Here is a 22,248-nt window from a genome sequence, read left to right as displayed (position 1 = left end):
GCTTCATGAAGCAATGTTCTGTAATCAGCCCATAGCAATATATTGTCGAAAAGTTTTTTTGGCGCACAAAAAATATTCATCTTGTGTATAACAGACAATTTTTGATCTCATGAATTTATTTTTATATGAATTTTTTTTATGAATTCATTTGTTTCCGAGCAAATTGTTTTGGCTGAGGGTAAAGTGAAGTTGATTCATTTTGCCATAACCATGTGATCGGTGACGCCCGAAGCTTCGTTTTCGCACACAACCACGTGACTGCTTCGTAATCTGATTCACATAACGTGAACCCTTGCGCAGATGTGGTGTAATTTGCTTTTTAGCAAAACAATATGCCATAATACGAATAAATATTTACATGTGTTCAGTTTGTATTTATTCCCAGTTCATAATTCATTCTATGACAATCATTTATTTTGATAATATATGCCAAAGCTTGCCTATTTCTCCCCCAAATTTTATTCAGACTTATTTATTCAAATTGTGTAAGTGAAATGACACGTGAAAGACTTTTTTTAATGTAAAATAATAATTTACATTGTTTTATACGCTTTTCATAGCACAAACTGATTTATTACATGAAACTCCAATAATAGCTGCGGCGTCTGGGACGCAAAGGCAGTTTTTTCCACCTTTTGACCACAAGATGTCGTTAGTGTGCACCATGCTGAAAAGTTTTGAGTAATGAACCTTTTTACGATACACTTGAGAGGAAAGCATCGGTGCTTCACAAAGCTTCATTTCGCCATCACTACTGAATTGTTTGCTTGTCTTTATTTCTTATTGTATAGCTTTTCATACTTTAAACTTATACTTTTATAATGGTTATTATTGATAATTAAAACTGACTTTTAACAAAAAAGAGAGGGTTGTTTTGTCTTATTTTATTATAGGTGCATGTAGGCTACATATACAGTGAACTTAATCAGAGTACATATGCACATATTGCATGAACCACACATTAATAGGTTTCATATTTTTTAAATGAAACCGAAAAGAGGCAGGGTTGTGTTTTATATTTTGTTTTGTTATATAGCCTACATGAAGTAAAGATAATGCACGCATTGCCTGAACCACATTTGTGTGCCGCCTCTTGTCATTCCCCTTGTAGCATTTGCAAGTGACGATTCTCTGTCAACCAATCAACGTTCTGCAGAGTATAGCTCCACCCTTTTGGTACAGGTACTATCACAGATCATACTATTATAGGGAGATGAGAAAGTCTGTATCTCTTACCATTGGAGAAAGTGCAACGGCTAACTTAATCATGTGCAGCACCTCTCAGCCTATCGTGTAATGGCAGTTGCAACATTCCCTAGTCTGTCTTCTCTTAAAAAAAATAAATTTTAATCAAGCTAAAATCTACATATAGTTCCCAACTAAAGTATTGTTTAGTGTAAAACATGATGAAGATTGGCAACCAGGCTGTTGATTAATTAAATGATTAGCTATTTCCCCACAAAAGCTGTTTAATCAGCACAGTGAAGCCTCTCATCCATTGACTTTCATTCAAAAAACAGCCTCTGGTCTCCTTCCCTGAGTACCAGCATTAGCATTAGCCGTTACGCTTTTTTGGTTAAAGGTTGCAGTGCCTTCCAGTGGCTTTGGTACTATTGTGGTTGGTACCCCAACGAAAGGGTCCCAAAAAAGTGGTACGGTACAGTTCGGAATTAGGGTACCATTCACAACTTTTGACAATGGAAATGGCACAAAAATGCGTACCGTACTGTACTGTACTGAACCGAACCGTACCACTCATTGGAAACGAGCCACAAGTGGCCGGTGAACTGGGAAAAGAATAGAGTAAACTTTATTGTTTCATACATATTTGTATCTGATATGAATAAAACACAACACAAATTATAATTGAAAGGATAAATATACAGCTTCCAAAGGTATCCGTGTATGGAATTTGAATTTAAAAAGCTGTAAATGTCTTTAATTTTTTTTGTACAGCACTTCATTTAATGTCTATGTCTGAAACCTCAAATAAACAGTGTTTGAAAACACTGAAGAGTTGTGATATATGAAAAGCACTAAGTGCATCCATCTCTGGTTCAGCAGCAGCCAAAGTGTGAAAGCAATTATCAGTGACGCAATGAACGTTCTAATCTCATCACTAGATCTTCCAATGCTGTTTTCTTGGGAGGAGGTTTGTTTCGGCTCAGCTCCTGCTATGTCTGTCTGGTCGAGAGGCTGCAAATATAAGAAGTAAAATCAACAGAGACAGAGGTTTCACATCATTTTAAAGGACAGATTATAGTATTTGCTATAATTTGTATCTTTTACTCTTTCAAGAATTACTATTGAACACATCTAGAAAAATATGCTAGAATAATTGTTATTAAAAATGCAGTAACATTTTACAGTAAGGTGTCATTTGTTAACATTAGATAATATATTAATTAACATGATGAGCAACACATTTGCTTCAGTATTTATTAATCTTTGTTAATGTAGGTTAATAAAAATACAACTATATGTAACGAAAGTCTCGCTTCATAGGGGAAATGAAAACGTTTCAATAGAAGCCTTCAGGGTGAAAGGATCTTGGTCCCCACTCTGATGCTTTGAGTCTCAATATGCACAATGAGTGAATATGTTTTATCTCACACTATTGTATAATATACTACAGGAATAGGTAATGTAGGCTTCAGGTCAGTAGGTGTCAATATGGTGGCTTTCTTAAGTAGAAACATATAATGTAGAGTGGTGACTCCGTTTCACATTCATACTGTACCTAATAGTGTAAGTGAGACGCCCTTCCCCAAGGTAAGTTCCAAAAATAACTGGCAAATGTATTACTTTTAACAATTACTAATTTATTTTTACCTTAAACTGGATTTTTGTCTTAAAATGAAAAATAAAAATAATAAAAAAAAAAATTCTCTGGAATTTCTTTTCAACCTTGGTAAACCTTCCAAAAGTTTAACAATTTCAAACACTTCTGTACAATACCTCAAAAATAAGTTTTACAAAATTATGTTCAATATCTGGACACAAACTGATTTACAAACAACACTGGATGGATCACATACTCTTATAGTTGAATTTGAAAAGAAAAAATAAATCACTACATAGAAAACTAAAGTTCTGTTTAAAAATGCATTCTTTCATACTAACAAGTGCACTTAAAGGAACACTCCACTTTTTTGTGAAAATTGGCTCATTTTCCAACTCCCCTAGAGTTAAACAGTTGAGTTTTACTGTTTTCGAATCCATTCAGCCGATCTCTGGGTCTGGCGGTACCACCATGGGTGCAGCAGGCGCAATGATATTACGCACCGCCTGTGACCCCCTGCTTGCACAGGGAGCGTGCCTTGCAACCATGGAGACATTTGTGAGAGACCTGCGTAATATCATTGCGCCTGCTGCACCCATGATACAGCAGCAAAGTTTCTTGATTATTACGCAGGAATGAGAGTATAGTTCCTAGCCATATCGGCCTAGAAGATCACAACTTTTCATTTTCCGTCGGTCTGAGTACACAATGTAACTACAGTCAAGTTTTAAATAGGAAAAATATCGAAACTCTTTGGTCATTTTTGAGCGAGATGCTAACGGTCTAATCAGATTCAATGAACTATGCTAAGCTAGGGCTGCTTGCCCTTAGACAATGGCAAAATGTCTGGATGAGCACAGCTGAATCATCAGACTAGGTAAGCAAGCAAGGACAATAGTGAAAAATGGCAGATGGAGCAATAATAACTGACATGATCCATGATAACATGATATTTTTAGTAATATTTGTAAATTGTCTTTCTAAATGTTTCGTTAGCATGTTGCTAATGTACTGTTAAATGTGGTTAAAGTTACCATCGTTTATTACTGTATTCACGGAGACAAGAGAGCCATCGCTTTATATTAATAAAGCATGATGCTCCATTGAAATAAGTGAGATGTAAAGTTTATTTAAACCGCAAGCACCCGAAGTTTCTCGCTTTATAAGATTGTAAGAAACAGCAGAACTCTCAAAAAATGCTTACAGTCGAATGATACAAAATAACAACAGTGTTATGAATGAAACTCGTGGCTCCAGAAACTCTCTCACCAACACTGCTCTCCATCCGATGACACACTCAACCTTCTGCTTCAACTATTTTGTTTGCTTGTGTAGAGAAAATGAATGTTTGAAACACTTCCCTCATGCAGTGCTGTGATGCGATTTCTCCCTAGTGTGAATCCTCTCATGATTTCTCAGAGTTGCTAACTGACTGAAACTCTTGTCACAAAGTGAACACTTATAAGGTTCCTCTCCGGTGTGAATCCTCTTATGAGTTTTCAGGTGTCCTGACAGACTGAATCTCTTGTCACAGTGTGAGCACTTGTAAGGTTTTTCTCCAGTGTGAATTCTCTCATGCTGTTTTAAATGGCTGGCTGAAGTAAAAGTCTTCTCACACTCAAAGCACATGTAGTCTCTCACACCAGTATGTATTTTCTGATGTATTTTTAAATGTTCTAGACGTGAAAAACTCTTTCCACATGAATTACATGAATGTGGCTTTTCTTTTGTATGACATTTCAGGTGCTTCTTCAGGACTGAAGACCACAAAAATGTTTTTCCACATTGATCACATGTGTAAGGCTTCCCTCCAGTGTGGATGTTCATATGTTCCTTAAGGTTGGCTGATTGTGCAAAACTCTTTCCACATTGATCACAAGTGTATGGTTTTTCTCCAGTATGAACCTTCATATGCCCTTTAAGGTGTACTTTTTGTGAGAAACTTATTCCGCACTGATCACATGTATGTGGTTTCTCTTCAGTGTGGATTATCTCATGTGTTTTCAGATTTGCTGACCGATTGAATCTCTTATCACAGTGTGAACACTTGTAAGATTTCTCTCCTGTGTGGATCCTCTCATGTTTTTTCAGGATTCCTGACTGATTGAAGCTCTTGTCGCAGTATGAACACTTGTAAGGTTTTTCTCCAGGGTGGATGTTCATGTGTTCTTTAAGGTGTCCTGGTTGCGTAAAACTCTTCCCGCATTGATCACATGTGTACGGCTTCTCTCCACTATGAACTCTCATGTGAACATCAAGACCATATTTGCATGTGAAACTCTTCACACACTGATCACATGTGAATGGCTTCTCTCCAGTATGAACTCTCATGTGACGCTCAAGATTTTGTTTATTTGTGAAACTCTTTCCACACTTAGTACAGGTGAAAGATTTCTTGGCTCTTCCTTTCATTAAATCTTTCTGTTTGGTTTGAGAGCAACTCAAAGGTTTTTCTGCAGTTATGACATGCATTTTCTCATCAGCTTCACTCAATTCTTCATTCTTCTCGTTTCCTTCAATCAACTCTGAAATAAAAGTAAAAATGATTATTTTCAGAAACTCATAATAAAAAAGAAATGTGAAGGACATAAAAGTGAACCCTGATGTAACAGTGGACAGTAGGCAATTGCTATGTAAAATTTGTCCCTGAAACTTACAATGGATAAGGAAAGAAAACAACTAAATATCTTCTATCAATTTTCTTATATAGAAAATGCATCTTGATTTATTTTTTTTTATATTTTTTTGTACTTGAAATGACAAAAATACTCAGTAAGAAAAGCATTTTTGCAGCGTGAACGAATGAAGTATTTAAACTTTGCTTATTCTTTAAAAAGGGGGAGGAGACCGAAAGAAACTCTGGGTTTACTGAAGAAAACCTTACGAGGGGTGCGTTTCCCGAAAGCATTGTTAGCCAACTATCGTCGTCAGTCCCATTGAAATGTATTGGTAAAGAAACAACTTCCAACCAGTTTGCTTTGGGAAACGCACCTCTGGTTAGGTTCACAGAGTAAGTTACCATGGGTAACTCTCTTTCAGGAACAGGTCGACTTGCCCTACTTTCTCGTGTTTGACATACGTCCTATTCTGTAACGGAAAACGTCTCAGGTTACGTATGTAACCATGGTTCCCTGACACTGCGTTTACCACATATGGGGAACGTCACACGTGAACTGGTGTCTGAAAGCCAAATATCAAACCTCTCCAATCCTATTGGCCGGCGACAGCCTATGACATCATCATAGCGTGACCCGGAAGTATATAAGAAGCGCCTAGAGAACCAGTCAGTATCTTATCGTCTGAGGGACTGTTCAGCAGGGAGCCCCGGAGCATGGCAAGGAACGCAGTGTCTCGTTCCTTGTTCTCAGGGAACCATGGTTAAATATGTAACCTGAGACGTTCCCTTTCGAAAGGGAACTCTACACTATGTTTACCACATATGGGGAATGATATACCCACGCCGCCATGCTTGAGGGGAGTGCATGCCACAATGGCTAGACAAGCATAAATAGCAGTTTCACAAGAAACGCCAGCAACTCACCCTCGGGTCACACAAAGGCTGTCAGTGACAGCAGTCCCTACAGCCACCAGCCCAAGCTATAAGCCTCAAAGAGGCCTTCCGCAGAAAGCCTACCAAGGCTGCTCCAAGGCTTCTGGGACCAAATCTTCCGAAGAAACAAGGTCCCTTTAAGGGAATGTAGCCAGGGATCCGAAATGAAGCCCAGGCAGTCACTAGAAGGGGGGAAGTCACCCCAAATGCCACCAGGGAGGCTGACCTGGTCCGACAACAACCTAGCCTTTGGCCAGCAACCTGTCTGAACACAGAGCCTCAACAACGCATTCTTCAGAGAAGACAGCAAGTAAAAGCGACTGCAGAAGGCAGTAAGCAACGCAAACACGAGCATAGAGACAAGCATTCAGGAGAGCACAACTCAGCTGAGTGCTCTTTACCCTCTTATTGAGGGGAGTAAACTCTGCTCAATCCTAGGATCTACTCAGTGCCCGATTATTTGCACCGAGGAGTCTGCGCACTCAAAGTGCATTAGCCAGCCTGAGGGCTGGTCCTCACGGGTGAGGCCTCATAGGGCCTTCAACCAATGACCAGCTTAGGGAGCTAAGCACTATGTAGGACAACCCTAACAGGGTAGTACAAAGCTCATTTTGCTGAGAGCAAGAACCCACCACATGTAACTTGTAGCATCAGCTCGCGGCAGTGTTTTAAGCTCAAGGGAGCAAACCGAACCACAGTAAGGTTAACAAAGTCAACTCAACCTGAGCTGAACGGCCACTCAGCAATGTACTCAGTAAAACACCTTTTACTCTCTAAGTGAGAGGAGCACAAGACATACACCAACATGCTCTCAAAGGAGGCCCAGAGGGCCTACAACTCACAGACACATGGCGTTAGTTGGTGGTAACTAAAGTTCTAGGAGCTTGTAGTAGCTTGGAGCTTCTAGTGAGGTAACTATTTAGCTCGACTAGAGCTAAAGAATCCAACACAAACCAACAAACCATATACTCAGTGAAAACCTTTTACTCTTAAAGCAAGAGGAGTATAACATACGCCATCATGTTCTGTAGGAGGCCCAAAGACGGGCCTACGACTTTAGACAGACACAGAGTCAGCTCGTGGCAGTGCCAATGGCCACTCAGCAATGTGCTCAACCTGAGCTTAAATCTACATTCCAACCGACAATGTACCACAACATATGCTACCATGGTCTGAAGGAGGCCTGCAGTGGCCTACTACTTTGGACAGACACGGGCACAAACCTGTGGCAGTGCTAAATTAAGTGAGCAAAACTCATGAACATCTACCAACAACTCTTGTGAAACCACAAGCTAGCGTGCTAGAAGGAGGCTCAGATTACCTGAGCCTTCAACTCCACAGACACATTAAGTTGTTGTGGCAGTGATTAACTCTAGAGTGAGCTAAAAAGAACCAAACTGAAAGTGAGGTGCCCTACCACTCAACCTGAGCTATGCAATCCATAAGGTCATGTACTCAGCAGACTTTTTAGAAACCCTAAAGCAAGGGGAGTACAAATAGTCACCATGCTTTAACAGAGGCTAAAACCAAGTCTATTACTCATAAGAACAGGTGCTAACCTGTGGCAGCAAGGAGTTAAACTCACACGTGTAGGGCAAAGCTAGAACCCAGTGCAACACAAATGCTTTGCTATTCATACATACCATCCTGAAAAGAATGAATGCTCTCACCAAACAGAATAACACATCTGTACTGAACCCTAGAGAATGGGAGCTAAATTAAGCTAACACCGTAATCTCAAGCTTGAATGCTAATTCAAGGGGCTCAGGGGAAAGACAAATCCAGTATGAATGAAGTTTTAGAAAAGTGGGGTCTAAGCAACGTAGCATATACTTATCTAAACAAAGATAAGGGCCTACCACCTGAGACAACGGCACCAGGGAGGCTAATGACAGCCTGCTACCCGGCGGCCCAGGAGGCCGACACAGACATAGATATAACTGAAGTAAACTCAAACATACTCTAGCTAAAACCCAGAGGAGAAGCTACTCTACCAAAGGTGGCTGAAGGGCGGCCATTTTGTGGCCAACACGGTACAAATAAATTGTTCCAGCCAACCTAATGGAACTTCAGTGCCCATTAAACAACCCCAATCTTTTTCCATCTACATGCTCAGGAAAAAACCATACATGAAAAACAAGGTCGACATATTTAAAACATAAAATATAAACCCAGCTTACCTTCCTGCAACTCGAAGACCGAAGACTCTTCATTTTCCACAAGAAAGGATGGAATCTAGGGTTTTTTAAGCCTAAAAGAGCCTCTTCATTATCAAGCCGGAAAAGCGAGCCGTCAGGAAAAGAAAAACAATCACTATGGGCCCAGCCATCAGCCTGACTGTAAGAAGCATCTGAGCATGTTACATGAATAATATATACAGTGGGTACAGAAAGTATTCAGACCCCCTTAAATTTTTCACTCTTTGTTATATTGCAGCCATTTGCTAAAATCATTTAAGTTCATTTTTTCCTCATTAATGTACACACAGCACCCCATATTGACAGAAAAACACAGAATTGTTGACATTTTTGCAGATTTATTAAAAAAGAAAAACTGAAATATCACATGGTCCTAAGTATTCACACCCTTTGCTCAGTATTTAGTAGAAGCACCCTTTTGATCTAATACAGCCATGAGTCTTTTTGGGAAAGATGCAAAGATGCAAAGATTTTTCACACCTGGATTTGGGGATCCTCTGCCATTCCTCCTTGCAGATCCTCTCCAGTTCTGTCAGGTTGGATGGTAAACGTTTGTGGACAGACATTTTTAGGTCTCTCCAGAGATGCTCAATTGGGTTTAAGTCAGGGCTCTGGCTGGGCCATTCAAGAACAGTCACGGAGTTGTTGTGAAGCCACTCCTTCGTTATTTTAGCTGTGTGCCAAGGGTCATTGTCTTGTTGGAAGGTAAACCTTCGGCCCAGTCTGAGGTCCTGAGCACTCTGGAGAAGGTTTTTGTCCAGGATATCCCTGTACTTGGCCGCATTCATCTTTCCCTCGATTGCAACCAGTCATCCTGTCCCTGCAGCTGAAAAACACCCCCACAGCATGATGCTGCCACCACCATGCTTCACTGTTGGGACAGTATTGGACAGGTGATGAGCAGTGCCTGGTTTTCTCCACACATACCGCTTAGAATTAAGGCCAAAAAGTTCTATCTTGGTCTCATCAGACCGCATACACAGCAGCCAGAAGAGCACTCGTTGCCGGACCCGATGACGTCAAGAAAGGATGTCATCGTCATCCAACAGCTCATCCTCGTCAGCCCCAGGAGGCTGAGAGAGAATGAACCTCTCTCAAACTTCCCAACGGGCTCACCTGCAAGCCCCATGATTGCAGCCGCCGTTTTGCCTCAGCACAAACGGGGCCAGAACCACCAGGCACAGATGCGGATACCTCTTCCCTCGAGAAGAGCGCCAAACGAGGACAGAGCATCCCGATAGGGAAACGCTCACAGTAAATACTAGAAAAACACAGACAGCGCCCTCAAGCACTGTCTATACGCGCTCCTCTCCCAGACAGAAATGCACAGATTGTGTGCATCACCGAGCGTCAAAAACCTGGGACACGGGTGAGCACATTCTCTGAAACGTTTCTAAGACATAATATAAGATTCCCTTACCAGATTCGATGAAATTGCAATCAGACAAAACAGTCCCAAAAGACGAAAAGATACTGACTGGTTCTCTAGGCCCTCCTTATATACTTCTGGGTCACGCTATGATGATGTCATAGGCTGTCGCCGGCCAATAGGATTGGAGAGATTTGATATTTGGCTTTCAGACACTGGTTCACATGTGACGTTCCCCATATGCAGTAAACGCAGTGTAGAGTTCCCTTTCAAAAGGGAACCCAGAGTTTCTCTCATTTCAGGGTTAACATACTGAGAGTTTTCACTTAACTTCCTTTCTGAAACGTGCCTCTGCTGAGACACCAAAAGATTCCCACCCCTGTCCAGTTCATAGAAAGTGTCCCTTATTATTTGATGCTTCCGATACATTATTTTACAGCTTTAAATATTTTTTCTAATATAATAAACCATAATCAAAATCTTCTTGAAGCTTTACAACCTTCAGCATCATGAATGAATGAAGAATAAACACCAACCTCTTTGTTCTTCAGTATCTTCAGTGTGTTTCATTCTGCAGGGTTCTGGATCACTCATGTTCTCACTGTACTCTTTAATAAACTCAGTCTTTGTAGAGTTCAGCTCATCCTGATGCTCGTCTGATGGGAATATTCCAGCATTTATGGGTGAAATCACTGAAGGCAGGATTGTTGTGGGAGGAGGTTCACTGAACATGAACTTCTGTGTGGAAGAAGCAGATTTGCCAAAATTAACAACAAATTTGCCAAATTTAACAACAAATCAGTTTAGAGTTTTTTTTTTTTCCTTTTTTTTTTTTTTTTTTTTACTAATTTACAAACTTAAGCATTTATGTAAGTGAAGCATATGTCCTCCAGATTTTATCTTTGAAGAGCCCATAGCCTCACAAATATAAAGAGTTGCCTTTGTAAAGCATTATATTACTATATTAAAAATAACAGCATCGACACAAAGAGCACTTATGCTCATTCAATAACACTGCACTCACATAAGTGGAAATTCACACATTCTCTGCATTTGTTTTGTCTGTATGTTTTTATTCTTAACGATTCTATCCATTTTTTTTTTCATTCTGCCCCCATTACCATATAAGATGACATCTGTCTAGAAATATAGAATATAATGTAAACCACAAACAGTAAAAATAAAAAACAGAATTTTGACAAGACCCATTTTCATTAACAGCTACAGGTAAATAACTACAATAGAACACACAGTATATAAATATGGTTTTGTTCTCTAATAACCTTATTACTCTGAAAGTAGATGTAATGATTAGCATTTTATAGTTTTATCTGTGCAGAGACTGACAATGATAAAGACAGTGACAGAAAGATTACCACAAAGCAAAATTTTAATCGAGTGTCTGTAATTTTATTTATAGGGGAGAGCGGGGTAAGTTGTCACACTCGAATAACTCCAAAACTAGAGATTCTATCTCAAAACTCAAATAGCCACTTTGTAAAAAATTTGCACTTTAAATTTTATGCAATACAACTTTGTTAGATATGAACGCTAAAAATTATTATTTTGCACAACATAGAGGAGACAATAATGTGTCTTTTGATACTTTAGCTGACGTGCTATGTTGAGCTATCCTTGAGATTTAGCCAACATTAGCCCACATGTCAGTTTGGGGCAAGTTGTCTCAATGACTTTGGGGCAAGTCGTCACATGTGACAACTTGCCCCAGTACAAATAAACACATAGAACATGCTCAAAAAAGAGGTTCAACATGTTAAGACAGTTATGTTCAGAGATTAAACATGTTAAATTAAGCGAGTTATCTGCAGTATTTCATTCGGTTACCATGGATCACTTGGGTAAAGTTGGTTTTATATTCGCACATTCGGACATCCATATTCAATAGCCTTGTTAATCACACTACATTGGACATTCAGTGGACATTCACAAGTAAATATACCATTAAAACAATACTTGCCTATTTTGATCGACTGTGAAAAATGTTTTAAGTTGACAATTGTTGGTTGGCAATATCATGTCGCTGCTTAAAATTCACAAACATTAATTTATTGCACATTTATTGGAAAGTCTGAATTTATCAGAAGTCCGAATGTGCAAATGTAAAGCCAACTTTACCCAAGTCCATGGATCTATGTGCAAGCCAGAGAAAGTTTGAGTTTAAAGTTCAAAGTAAAGTGGTCTTGCCACTTAATGTGTTTTGATTGAAATGTGTATTGTTTGGATTGAAATAATTGTTTTTCCAAATTCTTGAGGCATGATTGTTTATATTTCCAGTTCTGGTTTGAATTTAAAAATTAAAATCAATAATAACAATTAAGTAGTTGTGTTCTTATTTTTAGATAATCTAGTGTGACAATTTACCCGCCGATGGGGCAAATTGTCACAAGTGCACATTCTCTATTCAACAGTCTACAACTCCGTAATGAGATAAGATATGAAAATGTAATGAACAACATATGTGTCCAAGACTTCCTTCTTTCATTTGGACATGTATACCATTGTGATGTATGGTGCTCAGTAAATGTTAGACAGTGTGAAAAGTGTGACAACTTACCCCGCTCCCCTATTTGAATGTCCCACATGGCTCACTATATAGGCTCTATTTTAAGTAATCAGCAGTATCTGTTCTTGATTTTAACGATATAAAGTACAACAAATTTGATCTGCCAAAGATAAACACCAGAGAAACAACGTCCCTGCTGAAAAAAACAATAGAAACCATTACAGAAATTGTAATGGTTTTAATGGTTTTAAAGGGAACTGTATTGGTTTTAATGGAAACTGTAATGGTCCTAGTGGGTCTGTATGGGTAATTTGCTTTTTTCTATTGGTGGCAAGTTTTGCTTATTTGCCTGTATTGGTTTTAATGGAAAATATAATGGTCCAAGTGGGTTTCTATTGGTAATTTGCCTTCTTCTATTGGTAGCATATTTTGCCTATTGGATACCATTAAGGACCAATAGAACATCTTTGGCAACCTATAGATTACACGTTGGTATCTACTCGACACCAGTATGAACCATTAGAACTCCAATAAATTGAGTGGTTTCTTTAGTTTGATTTAATGATGTACACATACACAATTTTTAGGTTAGATGCAGATTTATTTATTATTACAATTATTGCAACACAACAAAATAGATTAAATATGACACACAAACTAAATTGTTTAAATTGTTTAATGGTATTAAGCTTATCCTTATGTAATATGTAGAAATTATACTGTTAAATATATGTATTGTTTAATAGAATTCACACAAAATTGTTCATTCATATAAGTCATGTAGGTCATATTAGATCATATTCATAGGTCATATTTGTCCCATTTTCCCAAATGCAGAATGTTTTCTGTGATGGGTAGGTTTAGGGGTAGGGTTAGTGTAGGGGGATAGAATATACAATTTTTACAGTATAAAAACCATTATGTATATGGAAAGTCCCCATAAAACATGAAAGCACAACGTGTTTGTTTGCGTGTGTACAAAAATAACATAATGATATCCAGAAATCAATTTTAATTTATCAACATTAAACTCAAGTTTAATTTGATTTCATCCTTTTCCCACTAAGTGTGGGTTTTCTGTGGGGCTGTGTGGGCAAGAGCAAACTCTTTGGGGCCCCATGAAAACCCACACAGGCCCCCAGTTGGTTAGCCCATGTGGGGCCCTTAGCTCCGGGGCCCATAGCAGGTTTACTCTGGGCAACCCCCATGTTCACAGCACAGTACAAGTTAAATCATTATTTTATGATTAAATGCTCAAGGCACAGGGTTAATCAAACTATTTTTAACAATCTAGTAAAATGTCACCAATGTCATTACATTCAATTGCCCATCCCATAACTAAAACTGCACACAGTCAACAAGATAGTAAGACAAGTACTGTCTTTACCTGTTTGTAGCTGCTCCCAGACCAATAAAGTCAGACTGAGAGAACTGTGTGTGTGTGTGCGTGTGTGTGTGTGTGTGTATATATATACAGTATATACACACACACTACCATTCAAAAGTGTGGGGTCAGTAAGATTTTTTAATGTTTTAAAAGAAGTATCTTCTGCTCACCAAGCCTGCATTTATTTGATTAAAAATACAAACAAAAACAGTAATATTGTGAAATATTATTCCAATTTAAAACAGCTGTTTTCTATGTCATTATACAGTAAAGTGTAATTTATTCTGTGATCAAAGCTACATTTTCAGCATCATTACTTCAGTCTTCAGTGTCACATGATCCTTCAGAAATCTATTAATATGATGATGTGATGCTCAAGAAACATTTATGATTATTATCAATGTTGAAAACAGTTATTTACATTTTTATTTCATGATGCTATGATGAATAGAAAGTTCAAAAGAACAGCATTTGTCTGAAATCTAAATCTTTTGTAACATTAAACACTACCGTTCAAAAGTTTGGGGTTAGTAAGAATTTTAATTTTATTTTTAGGGGATAGAAATAAAATTAATCAGTACTTTTATTCATCAAGGATGAGTTAAACTGATCAAAAGTTACAGTAAAGACAATTATAATGTTAGAAAATATTCTATTTTAAATAAATGCTGTTCTTTTGAACTTTCTATTCATCGAAGAATTTAAAAAAAAAAATTGTACACAACTGTTTTCAACATTGATAATAATAATGAATGTTTCTTGAGCATCAAATCATCATATTAGACTGATTTCTGAAGGATCATGTGACACTGAAGACTGGAGCAATGATGCTGAAAATTCAGCTTTGATCACAAGAATAAATTAGTTTCAAATATATTAAAATAGAAAACAGTCATTTTAAATTGTCATAATATTTCACAATATTACTGTATTTTTTATTTTATTGTTTTTATCAAATAAATGCAGGCTTGGTGAGCAGAAGAGGCTTCTTTTAAAAACATTAAAAAATCTTACTGACCCCAAACTTTTGAACGGTAGTGTATATATATATATATATATAAAATGCACACACACAATATTAATATATTATTTTTCTGAAATGGCAATAAATAAATAAATAAATATAAATTATTAATAATATGACATCACGTGATTAATTCTAACCAATGAGACTGCTGGAACAGCATCCATGAACTGTCATTCCGGAATCGACTGGTACCGCAAACAGGTAAGCTTTTTATATTTCTATAGTAATTTCTGAGTTTTCTATTAAAATTAGTGTAACAGGTCGAAATGGTAATGAATTAATTAATTGGAATTAAATTACACCCGCTTTAGTGGTTTATCTTATGAGTAAGTTATATTATTTAGCTTGCTGCGTTTAAATTATAACGGTTATAACGGTCGACTAGCCGCTCGGACAATTCATTTTCTGGTAATCTGAGGTAATATACTTTAAAAACCGCATTAATTCATTACCTTGAATTGTTTTACATCCATTTCGGTGTTAATTTGATTTATTATTGTTTTTCCGTTGCTGTTTTTACGCGATGTCTCGACCGAGCTAGCCATGATGGCCGGGCTGAGTTGTGTCTTTGTATTAAAGTTTTAAACAGCGACGTAAATACAATAACTAAGCTGCACACCCTTATTAAATCTCGTTACATAAGCTACGGTCATATTACTATCATGTTATCGTGACCTAAAGATTTTACAATAACTTTGTACGTATTGTCTCACGCACAAGCTGGCGCGTGCACGCGCGGGGACAGAGAGTGAAAGAGAGAGAGAGAGAGGACTCATTGGCCTATATTCACCCGAAAAGATAACTGTCAAATTAAATCAACCATCTGTAATATTTAATTAATTATGAAAAGATATAACTGAAGTAAAACATTTAGGCCATGAAATAAATCACTAAAATATTAATATAATAGTTTCTCTTGAATGTGTATATTTAATCAGCACGTTCATCCATACAGAGCAATATTTGACTGATATATTAATTTTTGTTTCTTTTTCTCCCTCTTCCTTGTGTGTAATCAGATCATTGGTTCTGCCCTGTAAGTACTGTTTGACTCAGTCACACATTCTCAGTTTTTGCATTGTAGATATGTCATGCACATTTACAAAAACTTTCTTTGCATCATATAACTGTATTTTCATGAAGATTTTGCTTATGTTATCTTTTAATATTTCGGGTGTCATTTTTTAAAAATGAGATGATCCTCACTTAAATGGCAAATACTGTATTTTTCAGTACAGTGGTGTACATTCTCAGATGTTATTATACATATTCATGAATACAATTTTTAAACTGGCTTTATACCATTAAATTTTGTTTGTCCTCTCTCTTTTCAGTATTTATTGCCATCTAGTCCTGTTTGCAGAATTAACTGTGCCTCCAGCCATTAAGCAGACCTGAACCAGTTGATGAAGGTCTTCAGGATCACCAGAAACTACAGGCAGGTGTGTGAGAAAGTTGGAGCTACATACTGCAGGACATTGGTCCTCCATGACCAGGACTGGACACCACTGTTGTAAGTGATCAATCTAGCAGTCAATCTGGATCTCTGAAAGTCATGTTCATAACATATTGTAGGTGATCTCAGCTCTGGCCCTCGAGAACCACTGTCCTGCAGACTTTAACACCAAACCTGGTCCAATATACCTGGGGCCGTATTCACGAAATGTTTTATCTTACAACTAAAAGTTCTCCTAAATAGCAGTAAAAATTCTCAGGTAAGAGTTTTCACTTAAAGGATTAGTCCACTTTTAACTCCTGATAATTTACTCACCCCCATGTCATCCAAGATGTCCATGTCTTTCATTCTTCAGTCGAAAAGAAATTAAGGTTTTTGATGAAAACATTCCAGGATTTTTTTCCATATAGTAGACTTCAATGGACACCAAACAGTTGAAGGTCAAAATTAGTTTCATTGCAGCTTCAAATTATTCTACACGATCCCATACAAGAAATAATGGTCTTATCTAGAGAAACCATCACTCATTTTCTAAAAAAAAAAATACAATTTTATACATTTTAACCATAAATGCTCATCTTGAAGTAGCCCTGCGTTCCATTCGGAAGGGCTCATCCCTATGCCCTAATTCCTTTCAGATGGTTTCCCCTTCGGAGTGAGAGCTTCGAAGGGATGAAGGGTGTAGGGGTAAAAAAAACCTCTTTTTTTGGAACGCACTTCTGCGTCATCTTAATGAGACAATCAAGGAGGAGTAGATTGTGCAAGCGGCGCCCTTTGTTTAACGTTAGTTTATTTATTTAGGTTTATTACACCATATTGTATATTGTGTCTATGTGTTTGAAACATTTGAATGGACTAATAAAGGGAGCTGTAAAGTATTTTTGTTGAAGTACACTGTCATTTTGACCATAATAATTTACTAAATCTAACTCATATAAATATTACAATAGTACAGAAAAATACTATACATACATTTATAGGTAAAATCGAACTCCTAACCTCCTGTACCCATTCTGTGATGTCAAACAACTTTCCTGTGCAAAGGATCATGGGGGCCCGAAGTGTCCATCAGTTGTACCCTTCGAAATCCTTCATTCCGAAGGGCCCTTTGAAGTGGTCAGTTTTGAGCACTTCAGTTTGGAACGACCCTTCAATATGGCGGCCATGATTGTTTTCACTCCGAAGTGCCCTTCGGAGGGCGATATATCCCGTTTGGAACCCACTGTAGCTCTCTTCTTCTTCTTCTCTATTTGAATTCCGGCAGTGTAGACACTGCTAAGTGTATTACTGCCCTCCACAGGTCAAAGCTTTGAACTAATTTTTATATACAATATGTTAGTTCAATAGTATATAACAATTAGTTCAAACTTTGGCCTGCGGAGGGCAGTAATACACTTAGCAGTGTCTACACTGCCGGAATTCAAATAGAGAAGAAGAAGAGAGCTAGTTCAAGATGAGCATTTATGGTTAAAACATATATAATTTTTAATTTTATTTAGAAAATGAGCTATGGTTTCTCTAGATAAGACCCTTATTTCTCATCTGGGATCCTGTAGAACACTTTGAAGCTGCACTGAAACTGTAATTTTGACCTTCAACCATTTGGGCTCCATTGAAGTCCACTATAAGGAGAATAATCCTGGAATGTTTTCATCAAAAACCTTAATTTCTTTTCGCCTGAAGAAAGAAAGACATGAACATCTTGGATGACATGGGGGTGAGTAAATTATCAGGCACCTTTTCACAAAAGGCGGAGCTAAACTGGGGGCTCGATGACGCACTGGAGTCCTCGAGCATGGCCACGCCCTTACACTATATAACTGTCTGACGCACTAGAGTAACCGAGCATGGCCACGCCCCTAACACTATATAACTGTCTGACGCACTAGAGTAACCGAGCATGGCCACGCCCCTAACACTATATAACTGTCTGACGCACTAGAGTAACCGAGCATGGCCCCGCCCCTACACTATATAACTGTCTGACGCACTAGAGTAACCGAGCATGGCCACGCCACGCCATGCACAACAGTCGGCAGTACATGCCCACCAATGAGTGTATGTTGCCTTGTGTGCTTAATTAGTAGGTGGTCCACAGTAACTCTACTAAATTTTGCAACCCTCTAACGTGATTCTTTTGTTTATATGCATCAGTGAGTTTGACTGATTAGACAAATATGTTGAGGCGGCAGCTCTCGCGAGTGGGTGTGGTTTCAGCGCTGACAGCGGACACGCCCCCAGCATTTGAGAGCAGAGAATACTGCTAATTTTTTCAAGATTTTGATAATTTATTTAATTTACTTGGCGTTTTTTTAATCATTCAAATTTGGCTGGGTGGTTAATAACACATTTTACTGTGGTGTGACAAACTCAGAACACAGACTTTAATAGGGCTTTACAGGGACTTTAAGCTTGACGTCGACTAGTCGCTGGTCCTATAGAGGGCGCAGCAGCATAAGAAATCTTTGATGTTCACATTTACGCTTAATTTCCAAAATGGTTACGTTGCTACAGCCTTCATATTGTAACCGTATCAAAGAACCTAAAAAAAAATATGAAAATAGATATTCCCAAACATTTAATATAGGCTATAGGGAATTGCACACAACACATATGGATTTGTTTTTAATTTTGTTTTTTAATGACCCGCCCCGCAAATAAAGTGACAATTTCTTATCCCGCCCCAACCCGACCCGCGGGGTTCGCGGGTTATGAGACGACCCGCGCATCACTAACCTACAACTGGAGAAGGTTAACAGATGACTGTCATGCTATGAACCTGACATGACTAATGGATAAAATTCAAGATCTTGAATCTGCTCAAAGTGCACCCAAATATGTTGGATGAAATAATGAAGTTGTGTCAACAACTATGTTCTTGCAACTTCTTTGAGAGTCCCATATAAATATATAATGTATGGATAATCTCATGTACTGGTAATGTGGTTTAAGAGGTACATTGTCCTAATGAATTCTCCTCCTTTTTGCAGGTCTAAGCCAGCCACAGTGGATACAGTGAAGCCACCTAACACAGTTCATAGTTCTTGTATTTCTATTACACATTAAATAATAAAAAATATCATGTTAATAATTTTTGTCAGATGTTTATTTCCAGCTGGGTTTAGTAAAAAAGATGGTCTTGATCCAAGTATAATTTTGATTTCAGTTTCATGTTCTTAATTCTTTGCAAAACACAACCTGAACAGTTAGCTATTGAAAAGTTGGTGTGCAGTTTATATAAATTAAAATTATATATTCTTGAGGGGTTTTTTTAAGCCACAAGGAGAAAACCAGTGTATAATTGTAGTAATAATTTAAATTATTTAATTAATCAATGGCCTAATTAACAGCTACCAGTTAAACATACAAATCAGAACCAATACAAAAACTGCAATGGAAACCATTAAATATGTGCAAATAAAGACCAATACAAATTTGTAATGGAACTATTAGAACCAATACAAAAACTGCAATGGAAACCATTAAATATTTGCAAATAAAAACCAATGCAAATTTATAATGGAACCATTAAAACCAATACAAAAACTGCAATGGGAACCATTAAATATTTGCAAATAAAGACCAATACAAATTTATAATGGAACCATTAGAACCAATACAAAAACTGCAATGGGAACCATTAAATATTTGCAAATAAAAACCAATACAAATTTATAATGGAACCATTAGAACCAATACAAAAACTGCAATGGGAACCATTAAATATTTGCAAATAAAGACCAATACAAATCTGTAATGGAAACCAATACAAACCAATAAATCCTAATGGAATGTGCCCAAAACACACTACGTAATGGAAACCATTTTGTAATGGTTTTAATGGTTAATGGCTGATGGTTTGTAATGGTTTTGTAGTGGAAACCATTAGGATTTCTGTAATGGTTTCTATTGTTTTTTTCAGCAGGGGTTATAAAAATAAAATCGCAGCATTCCCCTCACAGATCATTCAGTAACAGCAACATTTTCACTCACAATCATTCACACGAACACACAGCGCTCAGGTAATAAACAAATGTTTTCCTCACAAGCTCGTTGTTTAAGTCAGCAAACACACAAACAGCGCTGTACTCACATCAAATATGTTGTAAATATGAGAAGTACCGTGAGCTACTCACCTCTCCTCAGAAGACTCGACGACGCTGACTGAGCGCGCACGCTGTTGATGACGTCATCACCGCGAGGCGAGATCAACAAACGCGCCAAATTCTATTGGTGCGTTCAAGTCATGTCGGAAAGATCGTAGCTGAACGCACATGAACGCCACCACAATGTCGTAAATACCAGTGGGGAGCTCGGGATCTTTAAGCCCCGATCTGAACGAGTTGGGGGCGTGTCAGTGAGAACCATGGCGAAATACCACAATACAATAGATATTTAGCAGTGAAATTTTCAGGCTTTTCTATTTACACTGAGCTGATTCCCATCAAAAATACGACAGCATCATAATATAACAATATAATATTTAACGATAAAGTTTACAACAGCTTCATAAATTACTTAAAAACATAAAAAAGCAGCATACAAGTTGGTGTCTAGTGGTGTACGTGATGTTATTTTGTGTAATTAATTTAGAGAATTACACCGGCATCATACTACGACGAAAGTGACTTGAACGCACCATATAAAAAAACGCGTCAAACAAAAATATTGGTTATGTAGACAAACAGCCGTCTCAATCAAAGTCATGTAGCCTAATGAATAAATATTTGGCCATCAAAAGCTTTATTGAGAAATTTAAAAGCCAAGCAAAAGTAAATATGACAATAGCCTACATTAATAACTGTAACATTGAATCAATAATTACTCAAAGCTAAATTAAGGAAATATGAAAACATATGAGATGGATCTCTTTCTCCTACTGGTTTTCATGTAGGGATGGGTATATCGTTTTAACAGCATTGCTATTCTTAAAATACTCCTACTTCTAATTGGCTCTTTTTTATTAAATAAACTTAAAGGAACACTCCACTTTTTTTTTGAAAATAGGCTAATTTTCCAACTCCTCGAGTTAAACAGTTGAGTTTTACCATTTTCGAATCCATTCAGCTGATCTCTGGGTCTGGCGGTACCACTTTTAGCATAGCTTAGCATAGTTCATTGAATCTGATTAGACCGTTAGCATCTTGCTCAAAAATGACCAGTTTCAATATTTTTCCTATTTAAAACTTGACTCTTCTGTAGTTACATAGTGTACTAAAACCGATGGAAAATGAAAAGTTGTAGGCCGATATGGCCAGGAACTATACTCTCATTCCAGCGTAATAATCAAGGAACTTTGCTGCCGAACCATGGGTGCAACAGATGCAGTTATTAATGATATAATTTTAATTTTCATAATTTTCAGGATCAACGAGTGTGAAGCTGAAGAAAGTGTCTCCATCTACATCCATCCATCATAAACGTACTCCACATGGCTCCGGGGGGTTAATAAAGGCCTTCTGAAGTGTAACAATGCATTTGTGTAAAAAAAAAAAAAAAAAAAGAGAAGAAAAAAATCTATATTTAACAAGTTATTAAGTAAAATATCTAGCTTTTGCCAGACCACCTTCCATATTCAACTTACGGAGGAAGTTTAACGCCTCTCACAGTTCAAAACCCTTATGCTACGTTCTATGTCTTCCGTATTCAGCATTATGGAAAAGGCGTAACTGACGTTGAGTAACTGAGTAAATCTTGAGGTAATTTTAATTTTAAATGGAACCAATTCTTTAAGAACCAATGCATTGATCCAACATAGGATTTTCTCTAATATGTCACTTTACCACAAATATCGTTTTCATAATCCTTGGAAGGCATTCTTGAAATCAAAAATAAAATCAGATTAAGATCTCTCTTCTAGATGATAAAATAACTAAATAACAAAAACGCATGACAAACAAATGTCTTGATATTAACGCATTTAGAAACAGTTGGCAAAACAATTAGCACGATAAT

General features: G+C 37.5%; 1 protein-coding gene across 4 annotated transcripts; it reads right to left on the bottom strand.

The window, feature by feature from the left end:
* Positions 1-58: 58 nt before the first annotated feature.
* On the bottom strand, positions 59-20,522 carry LOC125280677 (zinc finger protein 678-like). 4 transcript variants are annotated; one of them, XR_007187699.1, is made up of 3 exons: positions 10,436-10,729; positions 4,052-5,307; positions 59-2,196 (listed from the first exon to the last, which is right to left on the bottom strand). XR_007187699.1 is itself a non-coding variant. In XM_048211402.1 (3 exons), the coding sequence occupies exons 2-3, from the start codon at positions 10,629-10,631 to the stop codon at positions 4,145-4,147; spliced, it is 1,359 nt and encodes a 452-aa protein (XP_048067359.1). In that variant the 5' UTR covers positions 10,632-10,637; positions 20,430-20,522; the 3' UTR covers positions 3,892-4,144. The 4 variants fall into 4 exon arrangements, 3 of the variants coding, with proteins under 3 accessions (XP_048067359.1, XP_048067353.1, XP_048067367.1); XM_048211402.1 differs by lacking the exon at positions 59-2,196 and adding an exon at positions 20,430-20,522 and having other exon boundaries at positions 3,892-5,307; positions 10,436-10,637; XM_048211396.1 differs by lacking the exon at positions 59-2,196 and having other exon boundaries at positions 3,892-5,307.
* Between the last annotated feature and the right edge of the window lie 1,726 nt (positions 20,523-22,248).

The sequence above is a fragment of the Megalobrama amblycephala genome, linkage group LG1 (genome assembly GCF_018812025.1).
Source record: "Megalobrama amblycephala isolate DHTTF-2021 linkage group LG1, ASM1881202v1, whole genome shotgun sequence".
NCBI lineage: Eukaryota > Metazoa > Chordata > Actinopteri > Cypriniformes > Xenocyprididae > Megalobrama > Megalobrama amblycephala.
This window is presented reverse-complemented; position numbering and strand designations above follow the sequence as displayed.